Source organism: Apium graveolens, chromosome 11 (genome assembly GCF_009905375.1).
Source record: "Apium graveolens cultivar Ventura chromosome 11, ASM990537v1, whole genome shotgun sequence".
Lineage (NCBI taxonomy): Eukaryota > Viridiplantae > Streptophyta > Magnoliopsida > Apiales > Apiaceae > Apium > Apium graveolens.
In genome coordinates this window covers 166,778,401-166,797,654 of record NC_133657.1, presented here as the reverse complement: position 1 = coordinate 166,797,654, position 19,254 = coordinate 166,778,401, and the positions used below count along the sequence as shown (strand labels likewise).

General features: G+C 35.8%; 1 protein-coding gene across 1 annotated transcript; it reads left to right on the top strand.

Annotated features, from left to right (window-relative positions):
- The first annotated feature begins 790 nt into the window (after window positions 1–790).
- LOC141696107 (uncharacterized) lies at window positions 791–1,159 on the top strand. Its single transcript, XM_074500292.1, has one exon. It carries the CDS (start codon window positions 791–793, stop codon window positions 1,157–1,159), a length of 369 nt encoding a protein of 122 aa, XP_074356393.1.
- Window positions 1,160–19,254: the final 18,095 nt, after the last annotated feature.

Here is a 19,254-nt window from a genome sequence, read left to right as displayed (position 1 = left end):
TACCATTAACGACCAAGAAGTCGAGAGCAAGAGATAGTAAACCCATAAGGAGGAGAGAAAGAGATGGATAAAGAAACAACCCTGAAAGAGTATTGGGTTCTCCATTTTGACGGAGCATCCAAAACAAAATCTAGTGGTACAGGCCTAGTCTTACAAAGCCCTGATGGGTTTATGATCCAGTATGCTTTGAAGTTGGACTTCTCAACTATGAACAACGAAGCAGAATACGAAGCATTGATAACCGGATTAGGCTTGGCTAGAGCCGTGAGGGCCAAAAACCTGAAGGTCTGTGGAGACTCAAGACTTGTATTTGCTGAAGTTAATGGAGAGTTTGAGGACAAAATGATACTATGGCCAAGTACCTGAGAGTCATAAAGGAAATACTTACTCAATTTGATAAAGGGTACGCATAACATGTTTCGAGAGAGGAGAACACTATGGCGGATGCCTTGTCCCATTCACCTCGTCTGAAATCGAGAACTATCTGAAAAGTATCTACTTCCAGGTCTTGAAGACCCTTACTATTCATGTCATAAATCTGATAGTACCGGTTGGTGTGATAAGCTGTTGGATAGACCCGATCAAGACCCACTTAGAGACTGGGTGGCTCCCCGACGATGCCCAGGAGGCATGCAAGTTGTCGGTTAGAGCATTGAGATATTCATTGATTGAAGGCCTTCTCTATAAAAGGTCCTTTATTATTCCGTACCTGAAGTGCTTGAGACCTCTTAAAGCATAGGAGGAACTTAGAGAAGCCCATGAAGGGATTTATGGACAACACTTGGGGGGCATGGCCCTCGCTCACAAGATAACTCAGTTTGGATTCTACTGGCCAAATATGCTAGCTGATGCAAAGGCTTGTGTGAAGAAATATGGAAGGTGCCAGAGGCACGCTTCAATAGTACGACAGCCCCTGGAGAAGCTTACATATATCAGCACACCCATCCCTTTTACAATGTGGGGAATGGATATACTTGAACTATTTCCTATAGCATCGGGACATATGAAGTTCAATGTGGTAGCCATAGACTACTTCGTGAAGTGGATTGAGGCTAAAGCACTAGTCAAGATAACCACCAAGCAAATTGCCCAATTCTTTTGGGAGAATGTGATATGCCGATTTGGGATCCCACACATCCTTGTCACGGATAATGGATGATAATTTGATAATATGGAATTCAGAGAGTACTGCGATGATAACAGCATAGAGCTTCGCTTCACCTCGATTGCTCACCCACAAGAAAACAGGCAGGCGGAAGTTGCCAAGAAAATAATCCTTGATTGGACTTAAGAAAAGGGTTGAACGCTTGAGAAACACTTGGGCAGATGAGTTGCTGCCTATACTATGGGCATATCGTACCACCTGTAAAGTGACAACCGAAGTTACCCCGTTTATGCTGGCTTACGAAGCCGAGGCCGTGGTGCCCCTCGAGATCACTCATTGATCCCCTAGGATCGAAGCTTACAAGCTAGAGACCAATGATGAAGGCATGAGGTTCACTCTCGATCTCATTACCGAGGTCAGAGATGAGGCCAACACCCATAATGCAGAGCATCAATAAAGAGCCTCCCTCATATTACAATAGAAGGGTTAAAGAAAAGTTCTTTTCAGCAGGGAGATTTGGTTCTAAGGCAAGATTTAGGCATCGGGAGTAGGGGAGAGAGGAAAGTTAGCCCATAACTGGGAAGGACCTTATAAGGTCAGAAAGACATTAGGACGAGGATCCTACAAGTTGGAGACACTGAACGGTGCTGAAGTGCCCTGCACTTGGCATGCTTCAAACCTGAAGGTTTATTATGTTTAGGAAATTTGTGATATATTCCTAGTACTTAGTATTAAGTTTATAAATAAGGTCGACTGAAACCATCTATTGTTAGGGTTGAACCCATTTCTCAGAGTTGTTATCTATTTATGCAAGTTTATTTCTATCATCTTGTCTACCAATTTATTTAAGTATGGGCATCTAAAAATACAAGTCCCGAAGGACCAAATGCCGAAAATAAAATACAAGTATGAAATAAAAGGAAACGAAATGCATAAATAAAGATCCTGAAGGATCACTAGTTAAGTCCCGAAGGACCAATAAGTTACAAGCCAATATAGTTTGAATAAACAAGTTCTAAAAATAAGGCCACATGAGGCAATCAAATCTATGCAAGGCCACATCAGTCACTCATCAGAGGAACCCTCCTTTTCATCAGCATTCCACACTCCCTGGACATTCTCCTCCTCGCCCTCAGAAGATGAGTTGCTGCTCCTTGCAAAAGGCTCTCTGATATTTCTATAAAGGGCTGCTAGGGCTTTATCTTTAGAACCGGAACCCCCACGACCGGAACTAGACTGAGACCGCATATGGGGGGTCTCAGGGCACATACCCGGAGGCCTGCCCGGAAGGGTCCATACAGGTAGTGCCCAAGGGCAAGATAGGATACTCGGGTCTACGACATCTGGAAATATGACATAAGCATCATTCACTCCCCTCTTCCAACCTATGGTCAGGTTAACAAGGCGCATCTCATCATCATGCTCGTCCATCATCTTGGTGAACGACGAATATCTGTGGTATAATTCCATGAGGTCTTTTAATTCCTTCTTTGTAACATCCGGGATATTGCGTGTAATTATTTTTATCAATAAATAATTTTTATATGATTATTATGTGATTTTTGGTGAAGTATCTGATGATTGGTGTGGATATTTGAATGCTTATATGTGATACAGTATAAGTATGTTAATTTTATTATGACCAGAATAAAATATAGATAATTACGGTATTTTTCTGGTAATTTTTGGGCTGTTATATGATTTTATATTGATTTATGAATTTATTAATTATTTTTTTTGAATAATTACAAACTTATTTTATAAAGTCGGGAATCGTCCAACTTCAACCGTTTTTATGTTTTTACTAACCCGAAACTCTTCCGAAAACTCCTTCCTAACCTAATCCGGTAATTCCGGACATTTTCCGTGTTTTGACTATTTCGATCCGGATTACGGTTTGACCCGTGTGCGGCCCGTCGCAAGATTTTCGATACAATAATCATTTCGGTGAATCAACAAAACCCGTATTCTCGAAAGACATGATATTATTACGTTATTCTCATATATAGTGTTTTATAAGAAGCCTGGTTTGGATAATTATCCAATACAGATATCAAATCGGATCGTTTTTGCAGTTACTAAGCGGCTAAGTAACTAATTTAACGATCCAAAACGATCCAAAACGAACCAATATTCCAAAAATATATATAGCCCTTTTATCATTTCATTTTATTCGTATAATCATAATCAGTCAGTAACATCCCGTAAAATATAGAGAAAATGTCGAATTTATGTCGCGTTCTTGAGAATCGAACGTACGAACGAAGGCGTTATCGAACTCCAATTCGGGCGTGCAATATATCAAATTGAAGCTCTCGAAAAATACTTTCTGATTCAATCAAGCATTTCAGTGCAGAAATTAAGGTATTTTTCTTATTAAATTTTTTTATTTCGAATTTATTTAAAATTAAAATATGATTTTTTGTTCTTGATGTTTTTGCTATGATTTGATGGAATAATCATGTAGATCTTTTCTTTCTGGTCATTTTGGTATATTATATGTCAAAAACCGAGTTCAATAACATATAGAAAAGGGTGTTTGATTCTGGAAAATTGAAATTAGGGTTTATAGGTTGAATGTTCTTGATTGGAAATTTGGGTATTTCTTTATTTGGGGTTATTAGTTGATTTCTGAGGATTGGGTTATGCTCCTCATTTGATTTACAATTGATTTAAGTATTCACTGATAATAAACGATTCATGGATCGGTTTAATTGAACCTCGCCAGAAAATACAACGGGGTGGCGGCAGGAATTTTGATCTGATTTTCTAGCTTGTTCAAGAGACGTTTATGGGTTGTGATTGTGTGATCGTGTTCCTGGAAGCCTTACCTCATGCCCTGCTAATCTGGGACGTTTCTGGGCTAAAAATTGAGTCGTCGGAAAGCTTGAAGGATGGCAGAGGTCGTCGTTAATGGCTTCCCCGCCGTCGACGGTGGAAAAGGAGGAAGACGAGGCTAAACTGCAGTTTAGTCCTCGATCTTCTTCCCTTTTTGAAAATAGTCCTTGTATTTTCAAAATCGTATGAAAATAAGATTTATGTTTTATATATTTTGAAAATTTAAATTTCTGATTATTTAATTTTCAGAAATTAGTTTTTAATTGATTTTAAATTCTAAAAATTAATATTTTTAATTCTAAAATTTATTTTAAATTCGAAATTAAATCTTAATTATTTAATTAAATAATTTTAAGTGATAATTAATTATTTAATTAATCAATTAATTTAATTATTAATTTATTAACTGATTTAATTATTTATTAATTAATTTTAATTGATTAATTAATTAGATTTAATTATTTAAAATTGATTCAAAAATTCTGAAAAATAGTTTCGAGCTTTAAAATATTATTTTAAATTATTTTCAAGGCTCGATAATTATTATAATATTATTTTAAAAGTCAGATTTGGGCGTTGAATCCCTATTATTTAATTATAAAATGATTGGAAGACATATTTTAATTCCGAAAAATATTCAAAAATTCATATTAAATACCTTGAAGATCATTTTAACCCCGAATCTTCTTTGAAAAATTATTTTGATCGAATACCTTACGTGTTATGTGCTACGTGCTCACTGATTGATGCGTTATATACCTATGTGGTTGTGATTTGACTGTTTTAGTCATAGCTTTCAATCCGTAAATCGGATTTGGGTGAAACGAAGGGTAGATAAAAATTTATGACATCTATGTGTGGATTAGAATAATATGAGTATGAATAATTAATACATACTTATGATACCTAGCAGAGTTAGCAAGGCATAGAAGAGGAAACCAGTGATCCATAAATAGAATCGAAGCGTAGAAAGAGAAGGTAAGTGATTGATAAATAGAAGCAAGGCATAGAATGGGAAGGAAAGTGGTTGATGAGTAAAACTATTAGATGAGTACGGGTAAAGTGGAAGTCGTCGATGATAAGGCAAGTACTTATGAACCTTTTTCAAGATATATTGCAAATATTTTCGAACTATTTCATAATATGTCGCTATTATTCAAAATAACTCGTGTTTTATATTGCAAGCACTTTAAACTATTTAACCTTGAACCCTGATTCTTAATGATCTTGAGCCATAAGCATTATTCTTTATAAACCATTGATTATTGAATTCCCAGATGCGAGCCATACACATACGATACTACTCCACAAATACATATCTACCACATACTGATTCTGATATTGAATTTCTTAACATACCAACCCTTATTCCTTGTCTAACAGAAGACCAATTCTTGGAACCCTTGAACCCTTGGTCTTCTACTTTCTGATTCTTTCCTTGATTGAAAGCCAATCTTTTTGATTCCCTATTATGCCTTCATGGTGTTATGAATCACCCTATACTTCAAGATAAATGTTGTTTATGATTCATCTTATTGATTTACATTGGTTATCATATTGAATTGTTTTAGAATTGGATGGTTTTATAAATTTGGACCAGATTCGTGGTCATTATAGGCCAATGCGGGCCTTGGATCAGTATATAGAGCAAAGTTGGGAGCCTTGCTCGGGGTTAGTGCGTGACTGATTAGCAGCCTAACTTTTGTTTTTAAAATGAAAAGTGAATATCCAATTCTAATCATTGTTTATTCAGAAACTTGATTCTTCTGAATCATTTCATTTGGTGATTGTTTAACCTCAATTGCTGCTATTATTACTTGCTGAGCTAGTAAGCTCACTCTTGCAAAACTTTTTATGTTTTCAATAGTTGAAAAGGGAAATTATTGGTAACGAGGATTCCCTGTCCAGTGTGCGAGCTAGGATTTCCAGTTAAGTTGGATCAAGTTAGCAGGAGCTTTATATTATAGATGAGTTGTGTAAGATTATAAGTACGATATTCTTAGCCATTGTAAGTTGAATTAGTTGGAATTTGGTACGATGTAATAAAAGTTAAGATTATGGCTTATTTTCATACTTTAACCTGTTGTGATCCGTGGTTGTATAAAGAAGGGTCAATGTATATAATACTTTATATACAGGTTTAACTATTATGGTGTGTGTTGTGAGCCCCAAACTTCTGACCCGGGTTTGGAGGGCGTCACAGGTTGGTATCAGAGCTACAGGTACAAGTCACTGAAACAAGCCTAGATTGTCGGGAATGGATAAAGGGTTAGGATTAGGATTAGGAAATAGAAAGATAGAACGTCGAGAGGTTGAGTGCGACCAAATAGTAGGTTTTAGTGCGATCCGTGATGAGATTCGAGATCCTTATCTAGTGACGCGATTTTTAGATAGCGGCAATGGACAGATTCTTTTATTTCGGTATCATCTGATCAATCGGAGCATTCAGGTCGGAGGACCATCATCTGATTCACGCCTTGCTCATCCACCACTGTTAGCCATGTCACTTCCTGTTGCAGCGATCGCACCTTTTCACGTTATTATCTCATCCCCTGATGCTGAGACTATCTATTTGAGAATCCCCCATACGCTGATTCTGGTTCTACCAGATACTCAACTGTGGGTGCATCTTTTATGTCCGCTCTACACCCTGTTCTCTAACATCCTGTTTAAAACTCGTCTTATAGAGTAACAGCCCCCAGAAGGATAGATCCTGAAAGCTATAACATATGGTGAGTACACGAGGTATTAAGAAATGTGAGAAAGAACCTAGAGTAAGGATGTGTGTGTTCTAAAAAAATAGTCGCTACCAAGTTATATGGAGCTATTAGTAAGTATGCTATCTATAATTATCATGTGGAGTGAGCTAGATGGATTTCAAAGGAATTTGAGAAGATTGGAAATCGAGTGTTTTCTTGGAATTAGATGATGATGTTATGACCAAACATGATGCGTATAGTAGTAATGAGATATAATATTAGCCGATTTTATTTTATAAAATAGGTTTGATAGACTTACTATAATTAGTAATCGTAAGAAGTAATAATGGAAGTATTACCAGTATGAAAGATTTGAAGAGAAGCTATGAATAAGATAATATGCAACAATAACTAGAATTTTTATCGACCAATGAAGGTAAAATGGACCCAACGAGGAATAGAGGATATACAGAAATGAATGAGCTTTTATCAGATGATGTTCCCAATTTGATACTTTGTAGTGGTTGAAAAGAACGACAACCAACTCATATAGTAATGACGACCAGGTTTATGATTTTCAAAAATTTAAACCAGTTTTTTTAAAGAGATTTTCTTAACAAAATAAGTTTTAAAAAAAACTTGGTTGTCCAATTACTACTTGAGTTTCTTGTTTGTTATAAGATTCAGATTATCCAGAAGAATACTTATTCTAGAAATTAGTATGGTTCGTTCAGAAGTTCAAGTGGATCCGCTATTACGGAAAAACTGTTCATCCAATTTCTGAGACGGTTAGAGTACGAGAAATATGTCGATTCACGAGAAGCTGAGTATGAGCAAAGAAGATTAAGGAAATCTCTAGACTTTATAAAGGGAGAACATTATTAGCAATAGAGGCGACAAGTTGAACGATCAGCAGCATAAGCGAAATTTGAAGTTATGAGTGTTAATCTCGTAAGACTGTAAATAAAGTCGTATATGAATGTGGAAGCGTGACGCTAAAGATACAAGACCTAATAAATGGGAAATTATTTTAATAATAGATTCAAGAAAGCATTTCTGAGAACTTTCTAAAGTTGATATACGACTCAGCATGGTACCTATTGGTCAAACAAGCGTTGAAGCTGTAAGTAGATAAAATGTGGATGGCGAATAATGATATTATTCTTTCCTATAATCCTATGCATTCATATGAATTTCGAGTAGAGTATGAACTTCTTTCATGATCAACCCTATAAGGTGATTGTTGAATCCCTTTCAATTCATTCCTTCTTCAAAGTATTGTTTCCTAATTGGGACAAGCAGTGTTATGGGGTGACGATTTGTCGAAATGACAAAGAGTCTGGTGGGATGCCACCTAATCATGTGATGTGTGCCACATGATATGAAAGACTAGCCATCTTGAGTACTAATATGGTTGTCTCATTCCTATTCAAATCATTATTCATTCTTTCTTCTTCAATCCTGATTATTTATTTATGAATTCTTCCGATTGTTTCCTTGTACTTTTATCCCTTAAAAAGATTTTCGATCATAATCATATATACACAAACTTCTTCTTGTGTAAGATCTATTCTTTGAATATCTTAAAAGGAAGTGAAATGAAACCTGTATATTAAAAGGAGTTATATGGACAATTGCAAGCCAATAAATGACGGACATTTATGTGCAGAGAAGAATTATAATGCCGATAATGGGATAGTTGTGAGGACATCAAATCAAAGTTGGGAATCTGCATATATGATACGTTTCGAGTATGAGATTTTGGCATGAATTGGAGTAATTAGCCAACTTTATAAGGTAAACTAACTAGAGAAACAAGAAAGTAAAGCTGCATGTACCAGATGAGGCAAATGATTGATTGGACAACGGAAGCGAATGAAGAAATTCTTAATAATAATTAAATAATCGATTAATACGTTATGAAGATGAAGCATACTTCAATCATGTGGGAGATATTTGTCATGAAGATTCAAGACCGAAGAAATACTAGTCACGAATAAACTTAGGTGTGTTCATCAAGGAATGGTTGGGCTTTCCCACTCAAGTAAATGTATTGTAGTGAAATTGATACTTGTAGCTGGGTCGGCAAAGAAGGTTCAATATGAAAATACATAAGGGTAGATGAAGGTATGGTAGTTTGACTACCACAATTTGTAAGATGTGAAGCTTTAAAACCAAATGAACTCATTCGCAAGATTATAAGGGTGTTATTTGAGACCAGGTGTTGGTCATCAGAAGTTGAACAAGTTAATTATAAGAACAAGTGTATATTTCCAAGGATAGACGAATTGTTAAGTAGAGAGCTTGAATTGAAACATGAACTAGAAGAATTTTAGAATAATTTGTAATTGTACTCAGTAGTGATATCCTGTTATAATCAGAGAATATGAAAAAAAAAAGGGTATGGTATAATAAGAATTGTTCGTTATAATCATTAAGTTGAATTAGAGACATGGCTTATACGGATTGATATTACATGAGGTAGTGAAATGGTAAGTTTAGAAAGTGAAAGTGGACTGGTATATTGACAGTTGATTTTTGGTTATTTGATTGATTGTTTGTGTCGGCTTGAGTTCGACTGGTGGTCAATAATATAAAGGAGATGCTGCCCAAATTTTTTTTTCCCGAAAAATACCCTACTCTTAAAGATGGAAAGTATACTTCCGTGTGTCATAGATATTCATGTTGATACTCCAATTACTTGTGATCTCGGTTCTCGAAAGAGGTTGTTATATCCAATTCGATTATATATAATTGGTCTTTGACTTCATTTAGCTAGTCATCACTTGGTGCAATTGATCAATTAAGTGACTTAATTGGCTAATTTTACCAACTAATGGCCAGTTATATGGAGATCGATTCTAATTAGATTAAGTCAAATTTTGATGTGACTTTCAAACCTAAAATCAAAATAATGAGGAATTGGGGAAAAGTAAGGACGCTGATAGAATTCAGAAATTGCTGCAAATATGTGAATTTTTAACTTGGATGAATATGCCCTTCGTAATTGAAAGGCATATGTCATAGCCTATTTGTTTATTCGAGGATTTAACTCAACTCAAATAAGCATGTAACAAGTAAATAGTGGTTCTATCGTCAAAGAGATCTCACTAAGTAACATATGTCAAAGGATTAAGTAACATTGTCCATCTACAGACTTGAGGACTTAATTCATTGGAAGAAGCTCAAGAAATTGATCAAGCCTCAGTGATAAAAATCAAGACTGTGGATTTAATCAAGTGACAGAGATCTTGTCAGGGTATCAATTAATCACAAGGATTTAATCTGAAGAAAATCAAGACATGAAGAAACATCACAGAAGTTAGTCATTCATGAACCAGACAGTACATCGAGTGTCAACATTGAAGTGGTGAAATGGATTCATAATTTTCAGTGATTTTTAGAAGATTGTCAGAAGAGTGGTTGTTGTTCAAGAATAGTATTAATTCTCTATTAATTAATTAAGTCATATAATTTAATTAAGAAAATAAATTATATCTGCAAAGATTAATTTATTGATTAATTGAATTAATTGGTTAATTAAATCTGAATTAATATTATGTATTTTTCAGAAATGATTTTGAATTAATATTCAATATTAACTCAGCAAGACAAATATTTGAACTGGTATGACAATTGGATTGTCATACCGAAAGTCTTTCTAAGTCTTTTTAGATTGTCTTGCCGATAGTCTTTCCAGCTTAAAGGATTGTCTTGCCGATAGTCTTGCCAGTTCAATCAATAGTCTCACCGATTGTCTTGCTAGATCAAAAGGATTGTCTTGACAACAAATCAAGTGGGTTGTTTGATTACTTAAGAACAGAAGCTGATTTTCAACAGAACACGTTGAATATCTCAACCAACTGAAGAACACAGAACAAAAAGAAAAGAAGAGAACTTATTGTCTTCAACTGCAATATTTCAGGTGTTAGATATATTTGATAATGTCATGACTAATATGATTTATGTTTAGTTTTCAGATCTTACTTAAACTGGACAAATCGGTACTTAACTGAAATCAGCACTTATACTGAAGTCCGAACTTAATTTATCAGTACTTAAGGTCCAGGAGATATTTATCAGAAGATAATATCAGGACTTGAAGGAAACGTTCAGATAAGGAAGGCGGCTGATTGAAAGGAAAAGAAGATCAAGACAAATGTAAGAAGAGATATGCATGAAGAAGGAATTTTATGAAGAATAGAATACTTGGAAGAAAAGATATCTGATTGATATATTTTAGGAAGCAAAATTATATTCCATATCAATTAGCAAGTATCTTGTAACTGTGTAGTATATAAACAAAGACATAGGGTTTACACTATAAGTGTTATCGTTATCGAGAATATTATTCATTGTAACCCTAGCAGCTCTCGTGATATTTGTTCATCACTGAGAGAGGACAGTTCCATACTGTAACAGAGTTTATTACTTTGAATAAAGTTTGTTTTCTGTTACTTGTGATATTAGAATTCGATTTGATTGTGCTATACACTGTATTCACCCCCCTCTACAGTGTGTGTGACCTAACAAGTGGTATCAGAGCCTATCTATTAACACACAAACAATTTAAGATCCAAAAACAATCATGTCTGAAGCAGAAACTCCAACCAAGCCCATCAAAACTGAAGAACCACCAAAGACACAAATCCATAGTCGATATAAGACTATTAGAGTTCCCATATTGAAACCGTCTGAATATCCCATATGAAAGGTGAGGATGACTATGTTTTTAGAAGCTACAGATCCAGAATATCTTGACAGAATCAAGGAAGGACATCACAATCCAACAAAGCTCGATGTTGCAGTTGCAGGTGAAGCAGCAAAGTCTGTACCAAAGGAGAAGAGTGATTATACTGCTGAAGATATCGCTTCAATTGCTAAGGATGCGAAGGTACGACACTTACTGCATAGTGCCATTGATAATGTAATGTCAAATAGGGTAATTAACTGCAAGACTGCAAAGGAGATATGGGATGTCTTGGAAACAAGATGTCAGGGAACTGATTCGATCAAGAAGAACAGGAAGACAATACTCACTCAAGAGTATGAACACTTTGACTCAAAGCCAAATGAGTCATTGACTGATTTATATGACAGATCTGTCAAGCTCTTGAATGATTTGTCACTGGTTGATAAGGAGTATGATCTTGAAGATTCAAACCTTAAATTCCAGTTAGCTCTTCCTGAAAGCTGGGATTTGAAGGCAACAACTATAAGAGACAACTATAATCTTGATGAAACGGCTCTTGATGAAATTTATGGGATGCTCAAGACTCATGAACTTGAGATGGAACAAAGAAGCAAGAGGAAAAGAGGAAAATCAAGGACAGTTGCTCTTAAGGCTGAAGAAGAATCCCCCAAGGCAGCTACCTCAAGGAAAGGCAAGGGAAAAGCACTCATTACAAAGTCTGATATTGAGTCATCAAGTTCTGATAGTGATGATGACTCAGAATCTGAAAGCTTGCCTGAGACGGATGCTGATGAAGAGATGATGAAGCTGTGTGCTCTTATGGTGAAAGGAATCACAAAAATTGCATACAGGAAGTTCAGGAAGGGAAAGAAGTTTTCCAGGAAAGGTGCAAGTTCTGATAAGAAGAATTTCAGAAAATCTGAAGGCAAAGGAGGAAAGTCTGACAGAGGAGATTATAAAAATATCAAATGTTACAATTATGGTGAGAAAGGCCACATATCTCCTGATTGTAAGAAAGTGAAGAGTGACAAAGGCAATGCTCTTGTCACAAAGAAGAAAAGCTAGACAGACATCTCAGATTCTGAAAGTGAGGAAAATTATGCCTTGATGGCAAATGCTGATATGGAAAGTGCTGAAAGCAGTTCTGAAGCTGCTGAGTTAAAGGTACCTCAAACTACTTATGCCTTTCATACTGATGATATAAATGAGTTGAGAAGATATCTTAAAACCATGTTCATTAGCTATAGAGACCAAACCTTAACATGTGAAAGATTAACTTATGAAAATCTTGCTTGTAAAAAGAGGAATGATTATTTAGAAAAAGAGTTGGTCATGTTCCATCAAACTCAGAAAGTTAGAGATGATGCTTTCTATGTTAGGGATGAAGTACTTAAAATGAATGAATCTCTAAAAGCTGAGTTAGAAAAGGAAAGAGAGATTATCAGGACTTGGACTAACTCTAGCAGAACAACTCAGAATTTGTTAAGTAGTGAAAATTGGAAAGAGGGCTTAGGTTATGGAGATGATAAGAATGATAAAGGAACTGTAGATGTTAAGCCTATAGTTGTTAAACAAAACCCAAAGTTAAAACCTGTTAAGTTTGTAGCTATAAATTCTGATACTGAAAAATCAGAAGTTAAAAAGGAAGTAACTTCTGACAAACTAAAACAGGAAAAGACAAGTGAAGTAAACGTAGGCTTAATGACAAAGAAGCAGCTTAAGCATAAGCTGAAAGATGTTAAGAATGCAAACAAGGTAAAATCACCTAGGAAAAATAGGAATGGAAAGGAAGGTGTGAATAAAAGCAATGATTATAAGCCTGTTCCTGATGCTCCTAGAAAAGCGTGTTATAACTGTGGAAGTTCTAACCATCTGGCTTCTTTTTGCAGGAAGAATAAGAACATAAACTCCTTACCTTCAAAGTCAGGAGTTAAGAGTCAGTCTGTTAGATATAAGCCACAAAATCCTTGTTTTCATTGTGGTAGTTTATGGCATTCCATTTATACTTGTAAGGAATATCATAGTATGTACTATGATTATTATCAAATAAAACCTTCTTTAAAGAAAGTTAGCATTGTTCCTTCTAGTGTAAGTACTGATTCAAAGTTTGATATTGTAAATTCTGATAAGAAAAATGTTAACATAAACTCTGATGCTAAATCCGCTGCAAATGTTAACAAACTAAATAAGGCCAAAGGATCCAAGCAAGTCTGAGTCCTTAAAACTAATCATTAGTGGTCTTTGTAATTGCAGGGCAACAAGAAAAACATCCTAGTTCTGGACAGTGGATGTTCAGGACATATGACTGGAAATAAAGCCCTGCTATCAGACTTTGTGGAGAAGGCTGGCCTAAGTGTTTCTTATGGAGATGGAAATATTGGAAAAATGTTGAGATATGGCAATATCAATCTTGGGAATGTCATCATTAAAGAAGTAGCTCTAGTCTCAGGACTTAGACACAATCTGCCGAGTGTTAGTCAAATCTGTGACAGAGGTTATCATGTGGATTTCTTTAAAAAACACTGTGAAGTTGTAAGTAAATCTACTGGAAAAGTTGTTCTGAAAGGATACAGGCGTGGTAACATTTATGAAGCCAAGCTTTCAACAAGTACAGATGGTTCTGCAGTCTGTCTGATTAGTAGAGCATCAATTGAAGAAAGCTGGAACTGGCACAAGAAACTCTCTCATTTAAATTTCAACAATATAAATGAATTAGTCAAGAAAGATCTTGTGAGAGGACTGCCAAAGTCAGTATTTGCTCCTGATGGCCTTTGTGATTCTTGTCAAAAGGCTAAACAAAGGAAATCTTCATTCAAGAAAAAGACTGAATCATCAATTCTTGAGCCTTATCACCTACTACATGTTGATCTATTTGGTCCTGTAAATGTCATGTCTATTGCAAAGAAGAAATATGCTATGGTCATAGTGGATGAGTTCACCAGATACACATGGGTGTATTTCTTGCACACAAAAGTGAAACTGCATCTATCTTAATTGATCATGTCAGGCAACTGGATAAATTGGTCAAAGATTCTGTGAAGATAATAAGAAGTGATAATGGCACAGAGTTCAAGAATTTGATAATGGAAGAGTTCTGCAAAAACCATGGAATCAAGCAGGAACTTTCTGCTCCTGGAACTCCACAGCAAAATGGAGTTGCTGAAAGAAAGAATAGAACTCTTATTGAAGCTACACGAACTATGCTTGATGAAGCAAAGCTTCCAACCTATTTATGGGCTGAAGCTGTGCAGACTGCTTGTTTTACTCAAAATGCAACACTCATTAACAAGCATGGAAAGACACCATATGAGATGGTGAAGAAAAAGAAGCCAAATATGAAATATTTTCATGTATTTGGATGCAAGTGTTTTGTTCTTAAGACTCATCCTGAACAGCTATCAAAATTTGACTTAAAAGCTTATGAAGGAATTTTTGTTGGATATCCACTTTCCACAAAATCAATGTCTCTTTTGATGAAAAGAAGATTACTGGACTTGAAGATTTCAATGATCATGATCAGCTGAGATTTGAAAATGAAGACTTAAATTCTGATACTGAAAATCCTGACAGTCTAAAACCTAATACAGCAAACTCTGATGGATTAAGCTCTGATGTTATTGAAACTGTGATGACTACGCCAAAGGAAGATGCACCTGTGCAGGGGGAGCATACTGAAGATGCAACCACATCTCAAGAAGCATCAGAACATACAACTGGCTCTTCAAGTTCTGATTCATCAAGTTCTGATAAGCCAAGTTCTGATAATTCTGAAAATTTAAATACTGAAGGATTCAACTCAGAGAGCATAGTTTCAGGGGGAGTATCAGAAGATGTTGATGAAGATGGCATGGATCATGGGGGAGCATCCCATCTGCAAGGAAGTGGACTAAATCATATACACCTGACTTAATAATTGGAAATCCTGATGCAGGTGTCAGAACTAGAATAGTCTTCAAGATGCTGATTGGGTGCAGGCAATGCAGGAAGAGTTAAATGAATTTGAAAGAAACAAAGTCTGGACCCTAGTGCCAAGACCAAAGAACAGATCTGTTGTTGGTACAAAGTGGGTATTCAGAAACAAAACTGATAGTGATGGCATAATTACAAGGAATAAAGCAAGGTTGGTTGCAAAAGGATATTCTCAATAGGAGGGAATTGATTATGATGAAACATTTGCACCAGTTGTTAGATTGGAAGCCATAAGGATATTTTTGGCTTATGCTGCTCACAAAAAGTTTACTGTCTTTCAAATGGATGTGAAAAGTGCTTTTCTAAATGGAGAATTGGAGGAGGAAGTATATGTTGAACAACCTCAAGGCTTTGTCGATCCCAAATATCCAAATCATGTCTACAGGCTTGATAAAACACTTTATGGCCTTAAGCAAGCTCCTAGAGCAAGGTATGAGACTTTAGCTCAGTTTCTTCTGGAAAGTGGATTTAACAGAGGAACTATAGACAAAACACTGTTCTACCTCAACCATGGAAAGGACTTACTTCTGGTTCAGATTTATGTTGATGATATCATCTTTGGTTCTACAAATGACAGACTTTGCAAAAAGTTTGCCAAACTGATGCAGTCAAGATATCAAATAAGTATGATGGGAGAACTTAGCTATTTTATGGGCCTTCAAGTCAAGCAGAATGAAGAAGGCAATTTTATTTGTCAAACCAAGTACACCAGAAACTTGCTGAAGAAATTTGGAATGCAAGATTGTTCAAGTGCATCCACTCCCATGGCCACTGCAATAAAACTGGATAAGGATACTGGTAAATCAGTAGATATTACTGATTACAGAGGTATGATTGGCTTTCTACTCTATCTAACTGCTAGTAGACCTGATATCATGTATGTTACCTGTCTTTGTGCAAGATTTCAAGCAGATCCAAGAAAACCTCACTTAACAGCTGTGAAAAGAATATTCAAGTATCTTAAGAGAACAGCTGATCTGGGATTGTGGTATCCCAGAGAATCAGATTTTAAACTAATAGGTTACTCAGATGCAGATTTTGCAGGTTGCAAAATTGACAGGAAGAGCACAAGTGGAAGCTGCCAATTTCTTGGAAGCAGATTGGTTTCTTGGTTTAGCAAGAAACAAAAGTCAATTTCCATATCAACTGTAGAAGCAGAATACATTGTTGTAGGAAGCTGTTATGCACAGATTCTTTGGATGAAGAATCAGTTACTGGATTATGGGTTAACATATTTTAAAATCCCTATTTACTGTGATAATCAAAGTGCTATTGCTATGACAAGTAATCCAGTTCAACACTCAATGACAAAGCATATCAGCATTAGGTACCACTTCATAAGGGAACATGTGGATGAAGGTAAAGTGGAATTGCACTTTGTTCCAACAGATCAACAACTAACAGATATCTTCACAAAATCACTGTGTGAAGCTACTTTTACAAGATTGGTAAATGAACTTGGAATGGTTTCAGGTTCTTTCTCTAAATCTGCTTAGTTTTGTCATGATACATCAGACTTTATGATCAGTCTTTACAGATATTACTATCTTTGTGTATTTTGTGCCTAATTGAAAATTGCTTAAGTACTGATTGTTGTCTAATGTGAATCTCTAAACTCTGATAGTGAAAAGACTATTTTTGTGACTATTCAATTCTATGAGGATAACTATGCTAGATGCTGACCTAGTAGTCTTTAACATACTAGAGATCCCATGTTAGAAGTAATTATTTATGTGGAAATCTATTGACACAAGCAAATTCTGATATTCAGCTTAGTTACAATTACTTTGTCTATCTTATTACTAAGTCAAAAACTGGAATAATGCATCTCATCTGTTAAGTTCTGATGTTAGTAAATCTGCTGAATGTACTAAGTGCTGATAAACCTCACTTATCAAAAGAAAAAGGAAAAGAAAAGGGAATAAAAATCAGGTACTCCTTTGAGATCTAGAGTAAAAATGTGAAAGGGACGACCCAAGTGCATTGCTGGTATTAAGTAATATGCATCAGAAAAAGCAAAAATAAATATTTTTCTTGGTGACTTTTCACACTCTATGATTACTGAAGAAATACTCTGACAATAGCATAAATTCTGATACGCAGTCGTGACCCACTTACACTGAGAAGTCACTGTAAAATGGAATTTCAAAAGATGTATAAAATAAGCACAAAACAGTTGAGGTGGACTCATGCATGAACTCATTCAATAGTAGGCTTCAGAATAATGACAGATTTTAAGTAAAGTTCTTAGTTATGCCTTAATTCTAAGATCAACTGAAATGAATCAGACTTTACTCTTTGTCTGATATTTAGCCTAATACACACACTTACACTCCATATGAATGATAAAAATTTATGTGGCGATCAATGTTGTTTTAGATAAACAGTTTATGTGTCAGATTGCATAAATTCTGAGGACAGGTTCTGATGGAAGTTCTGATGATTAAGTTCTGAAGAACCGAAATCAGAATTTGTATGAAGAATTACAGAAATAGGCAGTCAACTTTTCAAGTTAAGAAATCATGTTCTGATGACTGTTAAGTTCTGATATAAGTCTAAGTGCTGATATTAAATTCTGATTCTTTACTTGACTTATTTGTGGTTAAAATCTGAAACAGTCTTATTTTAAATCAGAATATGTGTGGGTGGAATATTAACAGTCAATACAATTAGGGTTAGTGGTACACGTCCATGCACAATATTTTTTACTTGTTTCTTGTGCGCATTAAACCCTGTTTTACACTTCCAATGGCTATTTTTATTCTCCTCAGTCTAGGGTGACGAGGTAGAATTATTTCTACCTGTCTTATGCTGAAACTCCCAAGGAATCTACACCTTCAAAGAAAAGAAAGAAACAGAGAGCTCACAGGCCAGCTTCAGATGATGAGGAAGCAGCAGCTAAGGAAGGAGATCAGGAATCTCTGATCTCAAAAGAGCCAGAATTTGCTGGAGCTACTGCATCTCCATCTTCATTGTCCCCAACTCATGAAGCTACTGCTACAGATAAAGCATCTACACCACCTGTGTCTCCTGTACATGAACCAGTATCTACTGAAGACCCAGGCACAAGTGCTGAAATTGATATTCACAATCTAGTTGTGCGTGAGGTTCTATATTTAGAAGCTCCAACAACAATAAATCCATTAACAACACCACTTAATGATACTAATGAAACTCCAGAATTATCTGCAACACCTTCTCTGCATCTAGATATTGATGATCAGAACATAGGTGAGCATCAGACTATGGATGTTGATCAGAACTTGGAAGCTGATCAGCACTTAGGGGATGATGTTGACGTCTCAATTGCTTCTCATACTGTTCTTTTAACAGAAGATGCTGATTCTGCCAGTTCCGATGCTGCAAATGCTGATGATACTGGTGATGCTACTATAAATGCAGATGCTGATGAATCAGGTCCTTCAGGAGATGCACCTCAACAGACTGTTTCTAAATCTGAACTAGTCAAGAAGTTTGTTCGAGGAGAAGCACCAGTACCTTGGAGTGAAACTCCTAGAGGACAGGAGTGGACTAAGGAATGGAACTTAGCTACTTTTGATCCATCTAAAAAGATTCTTGCTGAGCATCTTGCAAAAGCTGATGAGTTCTTAGTTAATGAAGATTTCAAGACACAACTAAGAGTTACTGCCCTTACCACAAGGCACCTTCAAAGTCAACAGTCTGTTACTCAGGACAAGTTGAACAGGGTTCAAGAACTCTTAATGCAGCAAGATACACTTGTCAAGCTGGACAAGAAAAACTTTTTCAAATCTACCTTTGACAGAGTTGCTTACATTGAGAAGACCCAAGAAAAGCAACAGTCTCATATTGATGAAATTTTGAAAAATCAAGCTTCTCAGCAATCTCAACTCAATGAAATCCAATCCTCAGTGGAATTGCTTGTCTCTCTTCTCTTACCTGCTGATGCCAAAAAGGGGGAGAAGGTAATT